At 44.6% G+C, this 24,102-nt stretch overlaps 1 protein-coding gene across 17 annotated transcripts in view; it reads left to right on the forward strand.

The window, feature by feature from the left end:
• ADGRL3 (adhesion G protein-coupled receptor L3) overlaps window positions 1–24,102 on the forward strand; it is a 440,011-nt gene that overhangs the window by 295,890 nt on the left and 120,019 nt on the right. For 13 of the 17 annotated variants that reach the window (XM_077814298.1, XM_077814297.1, XM_077814299.1 and 10 more), the window contains one exon: window positions 569–607. The exons of the other annotated variants lie outside the window; for them this stretch is intronic. In XM_077814298.1, the coding sequence (XP_077670424.1) occupies window positions 569–607 (39 nt within the window). The remainder of the gene's footprint in view (window positions 1–568; window positions 608–24,102) is intronic. 17 annotated transcript variants of the gene reach the window in all.

A 24,102-nucleotide genomic window follows, 5' to 3' on the forward strand; every position in this document is an offset into this window, starting at 1 on the left:
GATGTGAACATACACCAGGGAGATTTTAGCTTGTGCCAGCAGCAGCTTCATGGCCCAGTTAGCTCACAACACCCAGCACTGTGTAGGCAAGCCCAAAGATAAAATAGCCTGAAACATTCAGCCTGATTCTCATTTGACTGTAATTGACACCTCTTTAAGGGCCCTTTACACTGTCAGAGCAACGTAAAGGAGCCTTGTGCAAACAAGAATAAGGCTCGAAATCTCTGGCATTGTCTGACATGATGTGCAATGTATGATTTCAAATTTGCAAGGTAAATTTAGCTTACAGAATAGTTACAGTTTGCCTCAAGGTCTGCGGCCCTAACTAACAGCTGCTGTGGCAGAGTTTCCAGCCTGTGCTTTCCTGAAAAGAACTAACCAACTGTCTCTAGAGTCAGTACTTAACAGCATTCCACTGCTGCTTAGCTTGCATGTTCTCCTAGAAACTCATCAACAGAGAAATGATAGTTTTTGTGTAGATGTTTTCTTTATTTTTTTCCCTTGTTTTCTTCTGTCACTAACTTGTTTTTTCTATTCCGTCTTTAATCTGCTGTCTTTATGGATTCAGCTTCAGAAAAGGGAGCGCTCTTGCAGGGCCTATGTCCAGGTATTTCTAGTGTTTTTATAAATCTGTTAAGTTGTTTGACTGAATGTCTGGTGCTGTTCTTGTGTCTGTGTATCTGATCACTCTAGCCTTTGTGGGCTACAGGATAACGTTACAATCCATTGCTTACAACTTCCAGGAATGGTTGGGGCAGAAACTCACTAGAAAATTGGGGGAAAGATTGGAGAAAATTCTTTCAGCCATTTTTTGAGTTATCCAAATGGGGAAGGCAGTTTTTTTGTATATATTACTATTCATATTGTTATTATTTATTAATCATGTTTATTACTATAGTACCTAAGGGCCAGCCAAGACTGGTGCCCCACTGTGCAAGGTGCTGCACAAACTCAGGGTAGGTGATTGTCCCTTCCCTGAACAGCTTACGATATACATAGACAAAAGAGACACAAAGTAAGGGTAGGGGTGGAGTACACCAGCAGCGTGAATAAAGAGATGATGGCAATTGGCATGTTGGTTCCACTTTTCGGGGTGGGGGAGCTTGGTTTTAATTAGGAGGGCATCAGCTAAATGCAAAGGCAAGGGGGTAGGGGCACATGGCAGGGGAGAAGACGGTACGAGGGGCAGGTGTGACGTGAAGCCATGGTGAACACTGTGAGGGCACGGGAGGGTTGGAGCAAACAGACAATCAGCACAGGCTAATCACCCATCAGAACCCTAGGAAGTTCTCTGAGCATCCTGAGGTCTCTGCTTTGGCTGTTCCTGCCCCTACTGGCTGGAATTTCCAGTCAGTTCCTCTCTGATGTTCTCCTCCTTAGGCCACATGGAGAGGTGGCGGGGAAGCACCACCTGGTGCCTCCAGAGTTCAGGTGAGGAGTCTACCTTGCACAGATCAGGGTTGGGGTGGGATTTGGGAGAGGGGTGGCTGCACTGGGTCCCATTTTAGCCCCTCCTCCCCGTGGAGCAGTCCCTGTTTTGGCTGCATCTGTTCTGCCTGTGCACACGTATTTTCACTTTAGAAAAGGAAGGTAAAGCTTCTCTGCACATCGTTCACTCAAAAACAACTGAATGTCACATGCAGCTTATCCTCATTAAGGAATAATCCCATGTGAGGGTAGCCTGTCCCCCTTCGTGTGGCTTAAGCCCACCCTCTTTTTCTCTTCTGGGCATTTGCTTTCACCAATACTTGGAGCAGCTCCTCCTCTCGTGGTCTGGGACTTGTGTTCCTTTCTGGCTCCTGGTGCCTCCACTCAGGGGATTCCTCCCTGGGCCAGATCCCCAGGGGTGGTCTCCCTTGAGAAAATCAATGCTAATGCTACAAGCTGGCAAGGAATGTATAGTCCAGTTCCCAGGACCATAAAATTCAATAAACTTAACCCCAGCAAAGGAATGGCGTACCCAAAGTAACACTATAAGGGAGGGGGATTTACTGAGAACAGGAAGATGGGAGCTGAGGAAAGAAAGGGTTAAGATTGACTAATAATTACCAAAAGTTTATAACTAAGCCACATCCCCACCTCCTATCTCTCCAAGACTCCTCCAAACCCAGCTCCCTGCCTGGCAACTGACCAAAGCAGATGGCGCAGGTGAGGTGGTGTGCCCTGAGATAGAGTACAGCTGTCTAGTGCAGCAGGCAATTCAGAAGCTACTCCCACCATGCAATGTGCCTGCTTAAATCAAGCTGCTCCAAATATTGGTAAGAGCAAACACGCAGAAGAGAAAAAGGGGGAGGGTTGAAGCTATACCATGGGGGAGGAGCTACACCCACTGGTATTATTCCTTAATGAGGTTCACAAGCTAAATATGAGTCAGCAGTGCAACACTGTTGCAAAAAAGCAAACATAATTCTGGGATGTATTAGCAGGAGAGTTGTAAACAAGACACGAGAAGTAATTCTTCCGCTGTATTCCGGGCTGATTAGGCTTCACTTGGAGTTCTGTGTCCAGTTCTGGGCTCCATATTTCAGGAAAGATGTGGACAAATTGGAGAGAGCCCAGAGGAGGGCAACAACAATTATAAAAGGTCTAGAAAACGTGACCTATGAGTAAAGATTAAAAAATTGGGTTTGTTTAGTCTGGAGAAGAGAAGACAGAGTGGACCTGAAAAAGTTTTCAAGTACATAAAAGGTTGTTACAAAGGGGAGGGAGAAAAGTTGTATAGGACAGGAAGCAATGGGCTTAAATTGCAGCAAGGGTGGTTTAGGTTGGCCATTAGGAAAAACTTCTGTCAGGGTAGTTAAGCACTGGAATAAATTGCGTATGGAGGTTGTAGAATCTTCGTCATGGGGAGATTTTTCAGAGCAAGTTAGACAAACCCTTGTCAGGCATGGTCTAGATAATACTTAGAATAGTTAGCCCTGCCTTGAGTGCAGGGACTGAGACAAGATGACCTCTCGAGGTCCCTTTCAGTCCTACACTTCTATGAGTCTATCATTTCTTAATTTTAAAAATATTTTTTTCCAACTCCCACAGCACCTATTTGTCATGGAGGATTTGCCATAGGTGAAGTTTCAATTTTGTGGAACCCATCTCTGTAAATCCTCCTCATGTAGAGCATCCATGGAGTTTAGTAGGACTCTGCACAGAGAATATGCCAAATTGTGCCTTGGGAGTTCAGCTAATCTGGAGTTTCCATACACAACCCCCCCACCCCCACCCCAATCTTCAGAATTCTCATTTAAAGTGGAACAGTTACATTTTACGCTCCTCAGATAACTCAGAAATAAGAAAAGGGTTTTCTTCAAACTTTCCCCCCAAATCCACCTGGTGGCTGAGACCAGCCATGGAAAACTTCAGATGAAAGGGGACATTTGTCATAAAGTGATGACCAGTTGCAATCTGTGGCCCTGATTCTGCAAAGACTTACAAGACAGTTTAACTTTATGCACTGCTAGTTGTCTTAGTGATTGGTGGATAGAGTACTGGACTGGGCTTCCATCCCTGGCTCTACCACGAGCCTGCTGGGAGACATTGGGTAAGTCATGCCCGTTGTATGTTCCTCAGTTTCTCCATCTGTAAAATGGGGATGTAAAGAGCTTTGAGATCTACTGATGAAAAGCACTAGATATTATTATTACTCACAGTCCTTGCAGGATCGGGATGATAGTACAATTTGTCCTGTTACCTTGACTATAGATCCAGTGAATCTTATAAAGCAGTACATGCAATGTGAATGAGTTAACTTTGCAATAAGGACCATTTTATTTTTAATCTCCTGATTTTTGTGCATTTAATTTTGCAATCTTAATGTTGCAGTAATGCAGGATTTGCCATTATTTATATGTATATAATGCACACAGAGACAGTAAAACAAAACCCACATTTATGTTTAAGGTCCCCTCTGCACATCTGTACATTTCTAGTTTCTGCACCTACAAAACATGACCTCTTATGCTATGATATTCTTTACTTTGCCAATGCATCCTCGAGCACTTGGGGTGAGAGTGCTTGGATTTCTGTGACTGTAAAAAGTGTATAAAATTGCATTCCTCTTCATTACCCGGTCTGATCCCTTTGGGTGTGGATATCCTGAGGTGTGTGGGAGATGTATCTAGCCTTACCCCAGCTAACTGTACTGGTACACTGATTTGCTTTCATCAGTAAAGATAAGTAAATGTTTCCCATTTCTCAGGCTGAGTACTCTTAAGTACTCTTCAGCGAGAGTAGCCAAACACAGTTTTCTTCTTCTTCTTTGCTGTCTTCGAGATTTTGCTGTGCAAAAAAGAAAAAGCAAGCTCTTATATTTGCTTTTATTTTTTCCTGTGGCCAGTAATGCATAGTGGATTTAACATACTTTTAAAAAAAAGTGGAGGTTGCAAAATAAGGCCCATATCCTGCAAAGACTTAAGCAGATGCTTAACTTTAAGCATGTGAGTATTTCCCTTTAAGTCAGTGGGGCTCCTCGCGTGTTTAAAAGTTAAGGATTGACCTCCAAGGTGAATTCAACTAAATTGAATTAATGTTACTTTAATTCTGAATGAGAGCATCCACACGAGGAAGATCAATGGACATTAGGCATCTCGATACCTCAGAGGATCTGCGCCTTACCCTCTGTGTGCCTGCATTCCCCATGTATACAACAGGGAGTGATTCTGATCATGCCTGTCTCTCGTGGGCGTGGGGAGCATAAATACACTAAAGGTTACAGTTATTCAGTTACTACAGTAAAGGGGGCTATATAAGCAGTTCAGGTACATTGAAAAACAGTTTGTCTCCTGCAAGCTTTATTGAGTGTGTGCAGAGTTTAAAATCAGGGCTCAATGGTAACCTTGCTGCATATGCCAAGGAACAGACTCTGTAGCTGCGCTGCGCCCGGAACAGAGCAGGAACCGGATTGTGACTCTGAGAGTTTCAGTGGGGTCTCTGATTCGTCCCCCTTTTGCTCCAGGGTGTACGTGGTCTTGCTCAGCCCTATCCCTGGGGCAGATTGCTTCCCAATTGCTGCCAGCCACTGCCCTGCCCTGCCTACCTGTGCAGGAGGCAGAGTCCTGGCTCTGCTTGGGCTGTTCTCACCTACCCCCGCATGGCTACTGACAATATGCACAAGGGACTCAGGGGGCACTTGGCACTGCTTGCTCCATATTGTGGGTGTGTAGTCAGGGATTCTACTGCAAGTGTGGGCCTCATTACAAGGGGTGAGATCGGATCCTTGTCTTGCTTGTGCAGTTTGTGCCAGGGCTCTGGTGAACAGTGTGCATTGCCCTGACTCCCTGTCTTGCCACGCACTGATCCCTTCATGTATAAAATTAATCACAAGGAGGGCAAATGCTCAAAGGAGAGAGTGTCACCTTAGCCTCCCGCAAGTGTTTTTGCCAGTGAATCCTAATTCTTTAACATTTATAGAATGTGAACACAATAGCCAAAGCAAATGGTTTTAATCTGGGTGGGAAAAACAAGCCTTCTCAGTATTTGTCCAGTTCTAGCTGAGACATTTTTCTTCCACAGATTACCAGAATTTGGCCAGCACTCCACTCTTTACTTAGGGTCCATCTGCAGAGCAGTGCAGAGGTGGCATTCTCAACTCAGGTAGATGTACGCCCGTTGGCTCTGCTCAGTCTAAGAGCATGGGCAGCACCTCCGGCTAGCCACCCAAGGCTGTACCCGGGGCTTGGCCAGGATTGTACTCTGGCCACTAGTCTGTGCCACTATAGCCACACAGGTGTTTTTGGGCACCAGTTTGAGCAGCGCTAACATTTGTGTCTACCTGAGCTGGGATTTACGCCTCCTATCTGCTGTGCAGACATACTCTCAGCATGTCTGGAAGAGCCTCCTTCTCTTATTCTAAGTCAGAACCATACTGTTGCCACACCCCTAAACTATAACTGCTTTTCACTCCTGCAAGTGCCATTTTCTCGCCTGTTAGAAGCTGGATGAGGCTTTTACGTTTACCTTACCGGCGACAATAGTGAAAGTGTTCTGAAGGTACTACCCATGCAGTAAAGAACACAGGATCTTCCATGAAGCGAATAACTTCATTGCTACGATACTGGCCTGTGTTCTTTCAGTTCTTGACATCTCCAGTCTGTGGAGATTGCTATTGTTTTGATCAAAGCGGTCCCATTAGTTCTGATCCTCAGGTATCACTCTCACGTGTTTCTCCCTGAAGATATGGGCAGTCTGAATCATTGCAGTAAGCAAAAATGATCGACATTTCTCAGCGGATCCAAGGCATTAAGTTCACGACTGATTAAAGGAAGAGGTCTTTTTTGAAAACCTAATATCTCTTGGCAGATAAAAGATACATCTGGGACTGAGTCTGTTGATATCTAAAGTGGCGTAATCCTTCCTGTCCCACTTCTTATTGATGCCTGCTTGTGTCTAAACCAAAGAAGAATCTTGCACCTTCAGGACAGAGTGTAAATTGAATTATGCCACATTTACTTGTGTACTTGCAGTGCACGTGACAAGAGAGATTTTAACCTCCATTTATAGAGTGAGAAACAAATTAATGAAGATTCTCAAGTTCCTTATTTGGTCACTTAATTGGCTGTATGACAAAGAGCTCTGTGGTGAGTGTGTGTTAAACAACTTTTGGAGTCCTCTAATGATTTGTGCTTTGCTTGACTCCTGATGCTGTTCTGTGTGGCCTGTCAGGTTGGGTATCCTTGTTAAAGTGGCTGGAATAAATTGGCTAGCAGGGTGCATACAATGTAGTATATTAACTATAGCAACAGGGAGTACTTTTAGCAGCTTTTCAAGAGATCTAGATGTTTGCCCATAAGCATCAAAGCAGCCCAAACTTTCATTTAATATAATTAAAAGGACATCTGAAAGTAGTTTGATTCGCAGCAGGATTTTGTGGTTTGGTAACCTTTGTTAAAACTCTGTGAACTTAATATATTTCACAGCTTGAGCAACCTGCACTTGATTTGTGTCAGGAAGAGAGAAAATACTCTGCGTGTTTCTACTGTGCTGAGCCTATTGTTAGGAGAGAGCAGGATCAAAGAAACAGACTTTAGTTTATCTTTGGAGTCTAACCTTATCTGCATAAATATGGACAAGGAACATGAGTGCATACTTCTATGAGCAGGGCAACGTCTACACGCAGGATAGAGGGGTAATCTCCAGCTCCTGTAGACCTGTTGTTTGTCATGAGAGCTAGCACGCTAAAAACAGCAGTGTAGTCACAGTAGTCAGGGGCGGCAGCAGGGGCTAGCCCCCCTGAGTACGTACCCGCAGGGTTTAGGCAGATTTGTACTAACCCGGGCTGCCACTGCCCATGCTACTGCTGCTATGCTCTTCATTTTAGCGCACTAGCTCAGGTGAAAGTTAACACGAGTCCACGGGAGCTGGGAATCTCAGACCTAGCTGATGGCGTTAGACATAGCCTAAATAACTCTAACTAAACTATACCATATGGAGAAAGGTCCACAAGTAATTATAGCAAAACTGAAATATTCTTAGAGCTTGCTGTGTGATTATCTGGGTTTTTGGTTGGAGTTGGCCCTTAAATCTGTTGACACTGGGAAAAGTCTCAAGACAAACTGCATAGATGCTTCTGGGAGATGTTGCTTTTATTTGGACAGTTGGAAGAATGCACGTCTCCAATTCCCTGGGAGTCCCCTTGAAGGATACAGAAAATCTGTCAGAGAAACACATGTTGCATTTGAGCATTTTTCTCTCTCTCTGCAGCTTTGCTTACTTCCCCAAAGTGAGTAGCTACCTGCTGTTTGTATACTCTCAGTTCCCAAACAGAAGAACAGCAAATATAGGTGATTCATAAAGGCAATCCTCAGAAATTCCACATGGAAGATCCTATTAGATGAAATGATCATATGTTATTTTCTTCTTCCTAGTGAATTCCTTTCATTTCAGCCCCACAAATGCCTGCTGACCTTAGAACATTCCTTTGCATGTGAAAAGCAAAAAACACCGTCTCCAATTTATAGCCTCCTTCTCTTGCATTAGGTCTCCAACTTTTTAGTGATCTCCCATAAAAAGATTATCTGTAGTTCAAGGCCAAGCTTATGAAACTGAGGTGCCTAGAGCTAGGCCCTTAAATCCATATTAAGGGCCTCAGCAAGTGTCCTGATTGCATCTCAGCCCTCCCATTGAGTTTAATGTGAGCTTGGATCTCTCAGCACATCTGATAACTAGGCCACTTCTATTTCAATACCTAAATTATAGATTTTGGTTCCCAGACTAAAGATGAGCATGTTAGTTTTAGTCATTAAGGGCCCATTAGGCTCATAGGAAAATCACACTTTAATATCAGGATATGTTCTCCATTTGTTTTTCCCTCGAGAAAGAACACGCTTTCCCTAGACCCAAACTTCAGATCAACGTTGACGCCATCAATCACCAGTCACCTACTATAGCACTAAATGAAGACCAGTGCTTCATTCGTAGACGCACTTTTCAGATAGGTGTAGAGGGTGATGGGAGAAATTAGCTTCTACATTTTAAGCATTTTTTAGAAAAACAATTAATCACTCTTCAACCAAACTCAAGTGAAGTGCATGTTATGCCATTTTACCGCATATTACAGTGCATTGACAGCCTTGGAGATCAGTCTGGCCTCCCTTTGTGACATTGTCTCTAGTGTAAAACTTCGACTAAAGAAAAGTTTTAATCTGGATTTAAAAGAGTAATTTACGAGGAAAGGAGTTGTGTGATAGTGAAGAGCCTTATTGGATAGATTTGAAGGCAGCTCCCCGCTGAGAAACAGAATTTAATAACATTGTTTAACTAGAATGACATTTTTCTTGTTTAACAATCGCTAAAAGAATAATATGCTTGTCTATTTTAGATCTACTGTCCCAGCATAGGCTGATGACTGCTTCAGTTTGACTTGTGACCCTTTTATACAGATTACAGTGTTCTCGTCATTTGATATTCCAAAGGAGCCAGACATTTGCTGTGCTGGTCTATTTCAGTGCATTAACCTTTCCAGTCCCATGTCTCCTTGTGCACCCAGATCCAAGCTTTCAGTTTGCCCCCCCCCCCCCCCCCCCCCATCTATGAAGTCTCTTCAAGCAGCACAACATACATTTACAGTTAATGGGAGTACTCCTCCACTGATGGCACTCTTTATGCCCAGAGGCAATGATCACACAACTTCCAGCAGAAGTTTCTGGCAGTGTCATTGATCATAGAATCGTAGAATAACAGAGTTGGAAGGGACCTCTGGAGGCCAGCTAGTCCAACCTCCTGCCCAGAGCAGGACCAATTCCAACTAAATCATCCCAGCCAGGGCTTTGTCAAGCCTGACCTTAAAAACTTCTCAGGAAGGGGATTCCACCACCTCCCTAGGTAACACATTCCAGTGTTTCACCACCTTCCAAGTGAAAAAGTTTTTCCTAATATCCAACCTAAACCTCCCCCACTGCAACTTGAGACCATTACTCCTTGTCCTGTCATCTGCTATCACTGAGAATAGTCTAGATCCATCCTCTTTGGATCCACCTTTCAGGTAGTTAAAAGCAGCTATCAAATTCCTCCTCATTCTTCTCTTCCGCAGACTAAACAATCCCAGTTCCCTCAGCCTCTCCTCATAAGTCATGTGTTCCAGTCCCCTAATCATTTTTGTTGCCCTTCGCTGGACTCTCTCCAATTTTTCCACATCCTTCTTGTAGTGTGGGGCCCAAAACTGGACACAGTACTCCAGATGAGGCCTCACCAATGTCGAATAGAGGGGAACAATCACGTCCCTCGATCTGCTGGCAGTGCCCCTACTTATACACCCCAAAATGCCATTGGCCTTCTTGGCAACAAGGGCACACTGTTGACTCAAACAAGGGCACACTGTTGACTCAACAGTTGTAGCTTTTGCTCATTTTGTTTGGGGGGCTTGCCAATACTGATGTGTTTTGTTTTAAGAAAAGATTTGTTTTTCCACTGAGTTTTTCAGAGTAATATAAATGATAATTGGAAATAACACATAATAGGAAATTCATAAGCAAGAGATGAAATTCAATAAAGACAAGTGCAAAGCAATTCCCTTAGGAAGAAAAAAGCAAATGCACAACTAACTACACAATGGGAAATAAATGGCTAGGCAGAAGTACTGCTGAAAAGGTTCTGGGGGTGACCGTGGATCACAAAATGAATATAAGTCAGCAATATGATATAGCTACTAAAAAGGCTAATAGCATTCTGGGGTTTATTAACAGGAGTGTTATATATAAGACACAAGAGGTAATTGTTCCTCTCTACTCAGCACTGGTGAGGCCTCAGCTGAGTAACTGTGTCTGGTTCTGGGAACAACACTTGAGGAAACCTGTGCACTACTTGGAGAAAGTCCAGAGAAGAGCAACAAAAAATGGTTTAGATCAAAGGTTTAGAAAACATGACCTCTGAGGAAAGGGTATTTATCCTTAGTCAGTGAACACTAGAAGAGCGTAAATGTTGTGAGTTTGACTCACAGAGCATTGTTCTTCTCTCTGAATTCCATGAAGCATACTCATTTGTTGAGGGGGTTTTCTTTGGAAAAGGAACTTTTTCCATTACCAGTATTTGCTAGATGTTGTGAAACTCAGGGGTGGTTTCTTCCAGCAATTTGCAACAGAACATCAAGCTGCAAATAAAAAATGGGTTAATATTTATGTGCATGTTCCTAATAATAATTAATAATTAATGAATAAATACGTTATGACCAGTGTGCTTCACAATGACACCGAGTGGCACCCATCAGATCAGGGCCCCGTGATAGGCCCTCAACAAACATGTGATGGAAGATCATTCCTGCCCTGAAGCGCTTATCGTTGAAACATACAAGGCAAACAAAAAGTGGAAGTGAAAACACACATGAGGTGACTTTCCCAAAGGCACAGCCAAGAATAAAACCCAGGCTTCCTGAATCGCAGGCCAGTGGGCTGTGCTGCCTCCAACAGAGCAGAGAAACTCACCTCGCTGCCGTCTCTGCTGACGGTGATCCCTGGAGGAAGAGAGAATGTTGTCTCCCAAATCTGCTGTGCTACTACCATGCTCTAAATTCACGATTAATAAACAAAGAAACAAGGGCAAGTGCTGTTGGAGCAGCCGACCATAATTGAACAACGTTGTAAAGCTGATTAGTCACCACGTTGCTGCGGTGTACTTTCCTCTTTGAGCCAGCGGGCACAAGAAAGCCGAGAGATTCATTATCCTCCCTTGTCTTGCCATTTACTTAAAATAAATATTGCTGCAAGACAAACCGATCAGCTGTTTCCCGTTTAATTTGGTTTTCATCTGAAGCAGCCCTGCAGGCAGCTGATTCTGCTGCTGGTGGCCAGAGGAATCTGGACCTGGTTTTGAGCAGCTTAAAGAAAGCACCTGATCGTTTTACAGCACGGTCGTTTTGTCCGAGAGGGCTGTGTCTCTTCGAACAAGGACGGCAGTGTCTGCATGGACACCTTTTCTGGCTGATCAAGTCAGCAGTTGGATTGCATGCAACAGGAGGGCAGTGAAGGTTTAGTTGTGTGTTGTGCAGTACACTGTATGCCCCCTGTAGAGCCACAGGTATGATAACCAGGGTTGCACAAAGATTTCTAAAGCCATATACAGTGAGGTTGCCCTGATATTAATCATCATGCATCTGTGGTGGAGTAAAGTGGTGATGATGTACATAGGAGCAGTGGGCAAGGCTAGATTGTGGTGTGTAGTCACAGCCCTGAGTAGGCACTGCGGAGGCTCACGGGAAGCCCTGGGAAAGGTCCTCGCTCAGCAGGTACAATCGTTCCAGCAAGTGTAGAAGAATATGCATGCGGCACCACCAACCAGGATGGGGTGGCACACTCCCCTGACTGCAGCAGGAAAGCTCTGCCAGCTGGTGCAGGAGGGTAAGGCAAGAACACACCATGCCTCCTCCTCACCTACCCTGGGGTGGTGTGTGCCTTTGGGGTGCACTCCCTGTACTTCCCTGAGCCCCAGGAGTGCAACTGTCCCCTGCACAGAGGTGGGCTAGGAGTTCCTTGTGCCCATCGACACCCTGGCCCATGCCGAGCACAGAGGCCAGACACAATCTGGCTCTCAGTGGGGAGGGGAGCAGAGAGAGAGATTGCGTGTGTGTGTGCGAGTGTTCTTACACACAAAGTCCCTATCGCCAGACGTGTCCATGAATGGACTTTGGTGAATCAGTCTTTGTTTGCAGTGAGTTGTCTGGAACTAGAGAATAAAATTTTCTGTAGCTGAACTTGGTTTTGTTGTTCAGAACACAGGGAGTTAAATTTACCCTGTAAAAGCTGGTAAGCTACATATATGAACATGGCACTGAGGGCCGAGTCTGTAGTCCGGGCTCAGTCCTTAATGTTAAGCAAGTGCTGTACTGACTGAGGGCCTCCGGCCTGAGCGGGGGCCTGATCTGCTGCCATTGAAGCCACTGAGCATATTTAGCTGAGTAATGACTGAGCCCAAACTGGGAAATGTTCTTTGGGTTTGTCCCTGGGGGAAGGTACTTGGACCTCTAGAATAACGTAACAAGAACCAAAACAAATTGTAATTAAACGATCTGTGGGAATCTTTCCATTGGCTTGTGTGGCGTTTGGAGATGGCCATTACACTGGGGGACTGGTGGAATCATCTTGCATTATAGGGGTGTCAGGACCTGTTGAAGCTATCCTAGGTTGTGTTTGCCTTGTTGCTCCCATTGTGTCCAGTACTATTGCTAGTTCCTGATTGGTTAATACTGTGATGTGAGTTGCATGATGTAATCCACGTTCAGCCAAGGAATGTAATTGCTAATAACATGAAAGAGCGTTAGAAAAGTCAAAGTTCTGTGTTTATATATTTTCTAACCAGCAGGGTCATAACAAGAGCAGTATATTAAAGCCCCAGTTCCAACGTCCACACTCATGCAAAACTCCCAGGAAGTTAGGACTGAAACACAATAGGAAGCTATCTGCATGATGTTTTCAGGTCTACCTTAAACATATGCTCTTCTGTAATAGAGGCCAGTTTGAAATGTCCTGTAGAATTGGAAGGGTCAAAAGAGGAATTCAGACCTCTTTCCTGTAGAGCCCCTCTGACACTCACCACTTTGGTTTGGACCAAGGTTTTATCATTCACTGATGGGAAGATAGGAAGGATGCATCCCTTAGTAGTTGTGTTTGGTTTTTTCAGTTTTTTCAGCTGATGGCCTTCTCTCAAGAGGCTAAAGTACATGTTTAAAGAGCTGAGAATTGTAGGAAAGCCACCAGTTTTCTGAGGTCAAGGTTGAAATGTTGTGGTACTGTAAGACACACAATCTGCTCGCAGACTGCGCTGTGACAGGACCGGGGTGAATGGATTTTACAGCCATCAGTGTTTTCCAGTGTCAATTCCCAGTTAAAGTCAGGGATTCTGAGTGTAGAAAAGAATTTGTTTTCAAAATGCAGAGTTTAAAGCTTTAGTGGAGTGATAGCAAGACTTCTATGGCACCAATATATATGCAGACTGCTAGATTTAAAACTGAATGACTGTCACTTATCCAGAAACTCTCACTAGACATTTCTAAAAGGCGAGAAGATAAAAATAAACACACAAGCAAAATGCAATTTTACAGAACAAAGCAACTGTCACAAAGGAAATCAACAGGATATGTAAAAACAATCTTTTAGTAATGCATAATTACTGTAAAGCTCCTAACTAGTTGCCTGTTGACAGTAATGTATTTTAATACCAATTTGTAGTTTATGAAAAGGAAGAATTATATTTGGATGGACGGATGGATTGATTGATTGTAATCCCAGGACAAAGCCAGGGAACACTGTGTTTGCCCTGTTTGGGAAAGATTTCTCCTCTGTCATTTATTGTTGTTGTTAAGATATGTATTCTGGCAGTGCCTAGGAGTTACAGACCGGGACTCCCATTGTGTTAGGTGCTGTATAAATTCAGAACAAACAGATGGTTCCTGCTCCAAGCAGTTTACAATCTAAGCATACAACAAGAGACAAGAGGTGGATTCATTGAGGGGAGCACAAAGAAATGGGACAATTTTCTTGGTCTCTGCATTAGTCACTGTCAGGAATGACTGCAAGGTTACTGATATTTTCAAAGGCACCTGGGCTACAGAGATTTTCAGTGGCAGCTTTGCACCTGTCTGTCCTGGGCACTTTCCAAAATCCCAACCACACATCTATGAACTTGACCCGACACTACTGAAGTTAATGGGTTCTGCATTAACTTCTATGGGAGCAGGATCAGGATCATAGAATCATAGAATATCAGGGTTGGAAGGGACCTCTGGAGGTCATCTAGTCCAAGCCCCTGCTCAAAGCAGGACCAGTCCCCAAGTAAATCATCCTAGCCAGGCCTTTGTCAAGCCTGACCTTAAAAACCTCAAAGGAAGGAGATTCCACCACCTCCCTAGGTAACACATTCCAGTGCTTCACCACCGTCCTAGTGAAAAAGTTTTTCCTAATATCCAACCTAGACCTCCCCCACTGCAACTTGAGACCATTGCTCCTTGTTCTGTCATCTGCTACCACTGAGAACAGTCTCGAGCCATCCTCTTTGGAACCCCCTTTCAGGTAGTTGAAAGCAACTATCAAATCCCCCCTCATTCTTCTCTTCCGCAGACTAAACAATCCCAATTCCCTCAGCCTCTCCTCATAAGTCATGTGTTCCAGTCCCCTAATCATTTTTGTTGCCTTCCGCTGGACGTTTTCCAATTTTTCCACATCCTTCTTGTAGTGTGGGGCCCAAAACTGGACACAGTACTCCAGATGAGGCCTCATCAATGTCGAATAGAGGAGAAACAATCACATCCCTCGATCTGCTGGCAATGCCCCTACTTATACATCCCAAAATGCCATTGGCCTTCTTGGCAACAAGGGCACACTGTTGACTCATATCCAGCTTCTCGTCCACTATAACCCCTAGGTCCTTTTCTGCAGAACTGCTGCCTAGCCATTCAGTCCCTAGTCTGTAGCGGTGCATGGGATTCTTCCGTCCTAAGTGCAGGACTCTGCACTTGTCCTTGTTGAACCTCATCAGATTTCTTTTGGCCCAATCCTCTAATTTGTCTAGGTCCCTATGTATCCTATCCCTCCAGCATATCTTCCACTCCTCCCAGTTCAGTGTCATGTGCAAAAACTTGCTGAGGCTGCAGTCTACGCCATCCTCCAGATCATTAATGATCATATTGAACAAAACCGGCCCCAGGACTGACCCTTGGGGCACTCCGCTTGATACCGGCTGCCAACTAGACATGGAGCCATGGATCACTACCCGTTGAGCCCGACGATCTAGCCAGCTTTCTATCCAACTTATAGTCCATTCATCCAGCCCATACTTTAACTTGCTGGCAAGAATACTGTGGGAGACAGTATCAAAAGCTTTGCTAAAGTCAAGGAATAACATGTCCACTGCTTTCACCTCATCCACAGAGCCAGTTATCTCGTCATAGAAGGCAATTAGATTAGTCAGGCGTGACTTGCCCTTGGTGAATCCATGCTGACTTTTCCTGATCACTTTCCTCTGCTCTAAGTGCTTCAGAATGGATTCCTTGAGGACCTGCTCCATGATTTTTCCAAGGACTGAGGTGAGGCTGACTGGCCTGTAGTTCCCAGGATCCTCCTTCTTCCCTTTTTTAAAGATGGGCACTACATTAGCCTTTTTCCAGTCATCTGGGACTTCCCTCGATCGCCATGATTTTTCAAAGATAATGGCCAATGGCTCTGCAATCACATCCGCCAACTCCTTTAGCGCTCTCAGATCCAGCGCATCCGGCCCCATGGACTTGTGCTCGCCCAGCTTTTCTAAATAAGTCCCGAAACACTTCTTTCTCCACAGAGGGCTGGTCACCTCCTCCCCATGCTGTGCTGCCCAGTGCAGTAGTCTGGGAGCTGACCTTGTTCGTGAAGACAGAGGCAAAAAAACCATTGAGTACATTAGCTTTTTCCACATCCTCTGTCACTAGGTTTCCTCCCTCATTCAGTAAGGGGCCCACACTTTCCTTGACTTTCTTCTTGTTGCTAACATACCTGAAGAAACCCTTCTTGTTACTCTTAACATCTCTTGCTAGCTGCAACTCCAGGTGTGATTTGGCCTTCCTGATTTCACTCCTGCATGCCCGAGTAATATTTTTATTCTCCTTCCTGGTCATTTGTCCAATCTTCCACTTCTTGTAAGCTTCTTTTTTGTGTTTATGATCAGCAAGGATTTCGCTGTTAAGCCAAGCTGGCCGCGTGCCATATTTACTATTCTTTCTACATTTAGGATCTATATTTGTTGCACTTAGCCTCACATATAAAGATACCCCTGACCCTACACCCTTGCTACCAGGCGGCTGTGGGTAATAGACATCTTCTGTAGTAGAACTGCAGTAGGAATGTCTGCTTTCTTGGTATCTTGGGGCCCCATCTACCCTGATGTTTCTCTCTGTTTATCTGTCTGTCCATGTCCTGGGGCTACAGGCTAGCTAAACACTGCTTGCTCATTTGCACAAAAGATGTTTCCTGCTGTCATAGGTCTTCCCTCTCTTTGTTTACACTCCTGGTATATTAGTTATCTTACATACATCCCCGCAACCTCAGGGTACTCAGTGTAGTGTTGTGGGCATGCAAAGATTGTGGGGGAGGCTGTTCGTAGCTGTGGGAAGAACTGGATGAGACACCCAGGTCCCCAAATTCCGTTTTGCATGAGGTCTCACAAAAGCTATTTGGCCAATCCTGCTAATTTGTATAGAATCATAGAATCATAGAATATCAGGGTTGGAAGGGACCCCTGAAGGTCATCTAGTCCAGCCCCCTGCTCGAAGCAGGACCAATTCCCAGTTAAATCATCCCAGCCAGGGCTTTGTCAAGCCTGACCTTAAAAACCTCTAAGGAAGGAGATTCTACCACCTCCCTAGGTAACGCATTCCAGTGTTTCACCACCCTCTTAGTGAAAAAGTTTTTCGTAATATCCAATCTAAACCTCCCCCACTGCAACTTGAGACCATTACTCCTCGTTCTGTCATCTGCTACCATTGAGAACAGTCTAGAGCCATCCTCTTTGGAACCCCCTTTCAGGTAGTTGAAAGCAGCTATCAAATCCCCCCTCATTCTTCTCTTCTGCAGGCTAAACAATCCCAGATCCCTCAGCCTCTCCTCATAAGTCATGTGTTCTAGACCCCTAATCATTTTTGTTGCCCTTCGCTGGACTCTCTCCAATTTATCCACATCCTTCTTGTAGTGTGGGGCCCAAAACTGGACACAGTACTCCAGATGAGGCCTCACCAATGTCGAGTAGAGGGGAACGATCACGTCCCTCGATCTGCTCGCTATGCCCCTACTTATACATCCCAAAATGCCATTGGCCTTCTTGGCAACAAGGGCACACTGCTGACTCATATCCAGCTTCTCGTCCACTGTCACCCCTAGGTCCTTTTCCACAGAACTGCTGCCTAGCCATTCGGTCCCTAGTCTGTAGCTGTGCATTGGATTCTTCCATCCTAAGTGCAGGACCCTGCACTTATCCTTATTGAACCTCATCAGATTTCTTTTGGCCCAATCCTCCAATTTGTCTAGGTCCTTCTGTATCCTATCCCTCCCCTCCAGCGTATCTACCACTCCTCCCAGTTTAGTATCATCCGCAAATTTGCTGAGAGTGCAATCCACACCATCCTCCAGATCATTTATGAAGATATTGAACAAAACCGGCCCCAGGACCGACCCTGTACAGTTCTTATCAGATGAGCTGTATTGGTTAGTGCTTAAAAGAGGATGGGGGCAGGGAAATTTAAATGGAAAAAGTCTAACTCACAGAATAATAGTATGAACCAGTGGGAGTTTCGATTTGTTTATTCATTTAAAGGAGCCTACGGAAGTTAGGAACCCACAATCTTTTAATGGATGTTGGGCACAACGCCCTCTTAGGCACCTTTGAAAATCCCAACCTTTATCAGTATCATCAGTGTCTCTTGGGGTACTCAGCCCCTCCCACCCCCCCCGCGCCCAAACACACCTACCTTGCGCCCATTCTTCATGTTTCAGTCCCTGTGTTGCAGCTCTCAGCCTTCTGGCTGAGGAGGGCTAGGAGTTGAATGTCTGGGTCCGGAGTTTGGCAGTGCTAACCCCCCCACCCCCACGGATGTGATGATTAGTTGTAAGGCACTCGCTGTGTTTGGAGGAGCATTCTGTTTCTGCAGGTTTCCCTGCCCCTCAGGTATGTCTACACTGCCGCTGGGAGTGTGCCAGGTAACTGAACTTGTCCAAGCTCTGCTTAAGCTGGATCACTAAAAATAACTGTGTGGATGTTGCAGCATGGACAGAAATCCCGGCTACCCACTTGAGTACCGTCCTGCCTGACCCACTGGGTACTGCTCAGGTGGCTACCTGCCACTCCTGCCACAGCATCCACACTGCCATTTTTAGCACACTAGCTTGAGCAGAGCTAAAGCGAGCCTGTCTGCTTGGGGTTGGGAGACATCACTCAGCTGTTGTGTAGACATACCCTGACTGACCAGGGGCAAGACAGATGGGGGCAGGAGTCAAATCTGTGTAATCAGTGCACGGGCCAGAGCTCTGCTGTTAAGCTAAGAGCCCAGCTGTTGGATCAGTTCTTTGACTAGCACTGTCAATTGTCCTGTTTGTCCGTATTTGTTCCATTATCCTCTTCCTGCAATCTCTATCTCAGGAGAAGCTGTTCCTTTAACAGCTGTTCGGTTTCATTTCAACACCTACCTCTGTCCACGTTCCAAACCCAAGCATTTCATTAACACTTAATCTCCCTGGCCTTGCCTGCAATGCTACACCATAATGAAGTGCTTTGCTCAAAAATGAAGTGCTGGGAAGGTTAGGTTAATGCACTAGACTGGGTCAGGGAATGCTTCTTTGGGGAAAACAATGGGCCATATTCAACCCTGGTGTAACTCCTGCGCAGGCAGTTTTACTGGGTATGTTCAAATCTGATTCAAAGCCCATTGAGGTCTATGGGAATCTCTCTGTTGATTTTAATAAGTTTTGAATCAGATCCCAATTCATCGGTGACATACATGTGCTGGCTTCAGTGTAGCAAACCGATTTGACTGCTGACTCCGCAAGAGAGTTTGTATAATGTCTGGTTCATGTTCTGTCTTTCACAGATGTGCACGCACACAAAAATTCAAATACACGTGAGAAAAAAAATAGTTCTTTAAGAGCAGAATCTTTGTAGCAGATGTTGCACTACTACTAATGCAAGTGTTTCAGCATGTTTCAAGTTTAGTCAAGCAGGCATTACCGTCTCACCCAAACCCAGGAGCTAGAGCTGTAGTTAAGACTAATTCTTTCTACCATTCAAATATTTTCAAAAATAAAATCCAACATGTTGTTTTAGCAAAGATTTAAAGGGCCCATTAGTAGCAAGCTAGACGAAAGTAATGCAAATTGTGTTCTGCATAATAATGTTGAGGGTGGATGTGGGGAATCATCATTTTCTGACTGGAGTGCCTGATTACTTTCCTTGAATATGGGATCTTTGCAAGAAAAACACAGCCATGTTGCGTAGACATGCAAAGCAAAATAGGCATGGCTTTGATCACTCAAAAATAATAACACTTCTCTTTGCTCTTTCGGGAGACAAAGCTACCAATGTAAGCTACGAAAATGTATGAAACATTATTCAGACTGGACTTTAAGATTTAAAAATATTGAAAACATAGAATCATAGAATCATAGAATATCAGGGTTGGAAGGGACCCCTGAAGGTCATCTAGTCCAACCCCCTGCTCGAAGCAGGACCAATTCCCAGTTAAATCATACCTATCCCTGTGTAGTTTAATGAGTCTTTTTGACTGATAAATTTGTCATTTTACTTTAGATGCAGTTGCCAAACTTTCAAAGTTTTATTATTATTATTATTATTTTATTTAATTTTATTTTAAAAATTAGTTTAAAAGTCTAGAAGCTAAATTTCCTGTTCGTGAACTCCATACTGCTGTTGTTGGTAGTCCATCACTGACGATGATGATGTTATTGTCTCAGTTCTCATCGATGGCTATACATATGACTCTGAAGTCCAAACCCTGACGCACAGAATTGACCACACTGGGCATGGGAAGTCCGTATCTATGATGTTTGACGATGCAGCATTGTGGTGCCTTTCACATGAAGCCTGGAGATGATTATGTCAATCCCTCTCAAATCTGTTACATTCTGATCTTGTCAGAGACGGTCAGTAAGTCCTGTTCTGAATCATTTGCTCAAGTTCTTGGAGATTCATCCCAGCCCACTGGAGACTGCTCTTCAGGTTATCTTGGAAGCACTTATACGGACAACGCTTCTTTCTTTTCCTTGCCTCTGCTCCCCATACAAGATCTGTTTGGGAGATGGTGGTCTTTCATTCTGATGACATGTCTGGTCCATGTAAGATGTGCTCTCAATAGCATTTCCTCAATGCTGGCTGTGTTTGCTCGCTCTCTCAAGGACCTTAACATTGGTCACTCTTTCCTGCTAGTGAATGCTCATTATTAAGCGGAGGGAGTACATGTGAAATTTTTCAGGCTGTTTAATGTGCTGTCTATAAAGAGTGCACGTCTCTGATCAGTACAGGAAAGATGTTAGGACCACTGCACTGTAGATCTTCAATTTGGTGGAGAGACGAATGTTGTGTTGGTTAAGGACTTTTGTTTGGAGTTGGCCAAGAGCCTGTCTGGCTTTACTAATTCTGGAGGCAATTTCCTTATCAAGGGAACCATTGCTCAAGATGGCGCTGCCCAAATATTTGAGCTGATCCACATTTTTCAGCTGTGTGCCTTGGATGTAAGATGGCTGGCACTGGGGCATTGGAATGAGGTGCTGGTTGGAATAAGACCTCTGTCTTCCCAAGACTGAGAGTGAGGGCAAAGAGCTGGAATGCTTCAGAAAACCTATTGAACATGACTTGAAGGTTGTCATGTCTTTGGACCATCAAGGTGCAGTCATCTGCAAAAATTGCCTGAAAGAAAAGTCTCCCCAGTGTCTTGGTCTTTGCATTGAGTCTTCAAAGATCCAAGAGGAAGCCATCGAATGGGGAGTGGATATTATATCCCCTGATCCAAGTCCCTTGTGACATGGCTGAGCACGAAGGCAAAGAATAAATTGAACAGCATTGGAGCAAAGTACACAGCCTTGCTTCACTCCATTCGAGATTTTGAACACGTCAGAAGAGTCACCATTGGAGAGCACTAGCACTGTCATGGGGTCATGGAACAAATGGATGATTTGTATGAACCTTCTTGGGCAGCCCAGTTTAGGTAGAATAGACCCTCTTTGTTGACTATATCAAAAGCTGTGGTCAAGTCGATGAAAACTGCATACAGATCCATGTTCTTCTCTAAACATTTTTCCTGGACCTGCCTTACAAGAATCATGTCCATAGTACTACAACCTGATCTGAAACTACACTGTGCTTCTGGCAGATTCTTCTCAGATATGTTTGCAATGAGTCTGTTCAGTAGAGTACGAGCTAATATTTTCCCTGCTATACAGAGGAGAGCAAAGGCTCTGTAATTTGCGCAGTCAGCTTTGCTGCCTTTGTTTTCAAACAGTGATACAACAAGAGCATCTTTAAAGTATTCTGGCATTTCTTCCTCCTCCAAATACTACTCAAGATGTCATGAAACACCTCAAGAAGGCCAATGGTATTTTGGGCTGTGTAAGTAGGGGCATTGCCAGCAGATCGAGGGATGTGATCGTTCCCCTCTATTCGACATTGGTGGGGCCTCATCTGGAGTACTGTGTCCAGTTTTGGGCCCCACACTACAAGAAGGATGTGGAAAAATTGGAGAGAGTCCAGCGAAGGGCAACAAAAATGATTAGGGGTCTGGAACACATGACTTATGAGGAGAGGCTGAGGGAACTGGGATTGTTTAGTCTGCGGAAGAGAAGAATGAGGGGGGATTTGATAGCTGCTTTCAGCTACCTGAAAGGGGATTCCAAAGAGGATGGATCTAGACTGTTCAAAGAGCATGGATCTAGACTGTTCTCAGTGGTAGCAGATGACAGAACGAGGAGTAATGGTCTCAAGTTGCAGTGGGGGAGGTTTAGGTTGGATATTAGGAAAAACTTTTTCACTAGGAGGGTAGTGAAGCACTGGAATGCGTTACCTAGGGAGGTGGTGGAATCTCCTTCCTTAGAAGTTTTTAAGGTCATGCTTCACAAAGGCCTGTGTGGGATGATTTAGTTGGGGATTGGTCCTGCTTTGAGCAGGGGGTTGGACTAGATAACCTCCTGAGGTCCCTTCCAACCCTGATATTCTATGATTCTACTTTATACGGTTCTGCTGGAATACCATCCTTTCCAGTCGGTCTGCCAGAGTTCAATTGTTTGATGGCTTTCGTAACTTCTTCAACTGATGGAGGGAGGTTCAGATCCCCTTTGGTGGGTTTCTCAGGTAACTGATCAAGGGCACGCCAATCGACCTTGAATGGCCTATTGAGTGGACTATTAAGTGTTCACCCCATCTCTGTATAATTCGCTCCTTGTCTTTGATGAGGGCTGTGCCATCTGCCAACTTCAGGGGAGCTGTGATGGATTTAGATGATCCGTACACTGCTTTGAGAGAGTCAGAGAACATCTTTGCATCGTTCGTATCTGTGTAATGCTGAATTTCTGCAACTTCTGTTGGTACTGTAAAAGCTGGGTGCAGGATAATGGGGTTCTGTGAAAGGAAAATTCTGAAGTTTCAACCAGTCCTCTGCTGATGAAAGTGACCGGTGACACCAGAATGCACTATGTACCTGCAGTGGTTATTAATATAATTGCATTATCTCATTTAAAGTGTCATTAGGATGTATTGTCCTTCAAAACCCTCCTTAAAACTCTCCTTTGCCGTGAATATTACACAAAATGTGACAATAGTTAGGTAGCAGGTGTGTTGAGAGCACAGCCTATCATGCTAACCGGCAGTGTCTCATTGTTTCCTTGTACTCCCCCTTCTCTGTGTATCCGTCTGTTGTCTCTTGTCTTACGCTTATATTGTCAGCTCCTTGGGGCAGGGGCTCTCTTTTTGTTCTGTTTGTAAGGCGCCCAGCAGTTTGGGGTCCTGGGCCATGATATGATAAATAAATAATAATCATAAAAGCTGCTTGGTCCCCAGGCCTGGAACGTCCTGAGGTCTTTGCTTTTCCCTGGGCTTTACTGCAAGATAATCGTGTGTGGAGCAATTCACCATAGCCTTGCATTGTCTATTTTTTTTGCACCAGTGCAAAATGGATGTGAAAGGCTATAATTTTGATCAGGTAGTATTTTAGCCTACCCCTGCACAGGTGGGCATGACTGCAGAAGGGGCAGGGCAGTGGTGAATCCGGCCTCTAATCCATGCGCCACATCCTTCTGATCACGTCATTTTAGTACCAGGGCTCTAGATCACTTCCTAAAAAACAGACCGTGCTCTATCTCTTTGATAAGTCATGTTTTAAACCTGGGTGGGAAAAAAGAAAAGACCCAGCAGCTACTCTGAGTGCTGAGCTCCTTGGGGCTGCAAATTGCCAAAGTCACACAGGGTTGTCCTTGCAGCACAGAATAGCAGTAGATGTGGGTTTGATGCCAGGGCTTTCAGCACATGGAAAAACATCAAAAAAGCCAACTTTATCTCAAAAGGCAAATTAGTTGCTGAGGCTGGTGCTAATTGGCAGTGGAGGTGTTTCATTATGAGGCAGGATTTTTTAGCAGCTAGTAACTAGTAACCATGAAAACACTAACCAGCAGAAGAAAACATTAGCTGTTTTTTTTTCTCCCCGCAAGCAGTAAATTTTGCTAACCAGTGCACTGCTGGTTCCCATTTAAAAACGTGCTAACTACACACACCTTGGGGCTAGCCATGGTTAGCAACTGAGCTGCTCTTTTTAGTCAAGTGAAATCTTCACAGTCAGTAGGGTCTGAGGACTGTAATTTATAAACCACAAGAATTGCTTGGTTTAGTTTTCAGCCTAACATGCATCCAGATTAATCCTTGGGAAGTTCACGATGGGAGTGCTCTGTTTCACTTTGCAACCTAGGGCATAATCTACGTGGCAGGAAGGATATAAGTTGTTACTACACTGAAGACTGTTTACTGAGTGGAGAGATTTGAAATGTGATGCCCTATGTAAATCTCTGACAGCACCTGCTTCGCCTTTGGATGCAGGCACACCTGAGAATTATAGGTACCATGGCCCCACTGCTTAGCTGCCTTACCATAGAGAGCAGCACAGTGGTGGTG

Source organism: Eretmochelys imbricata, chromosome 4 (genome assembly GCF_965152235.1).
Source record: "Eretmochelys imbricata isolate rEreImb1 chromosome 4, rEreImb1.hap1, whole genome shotgun sequence".
Lineage (NCBI taxonomy): Eukaryota > Metazoa > Chordata > Testudines > Cheloniidae > Eretmochelys > Eretmochelys imbricata.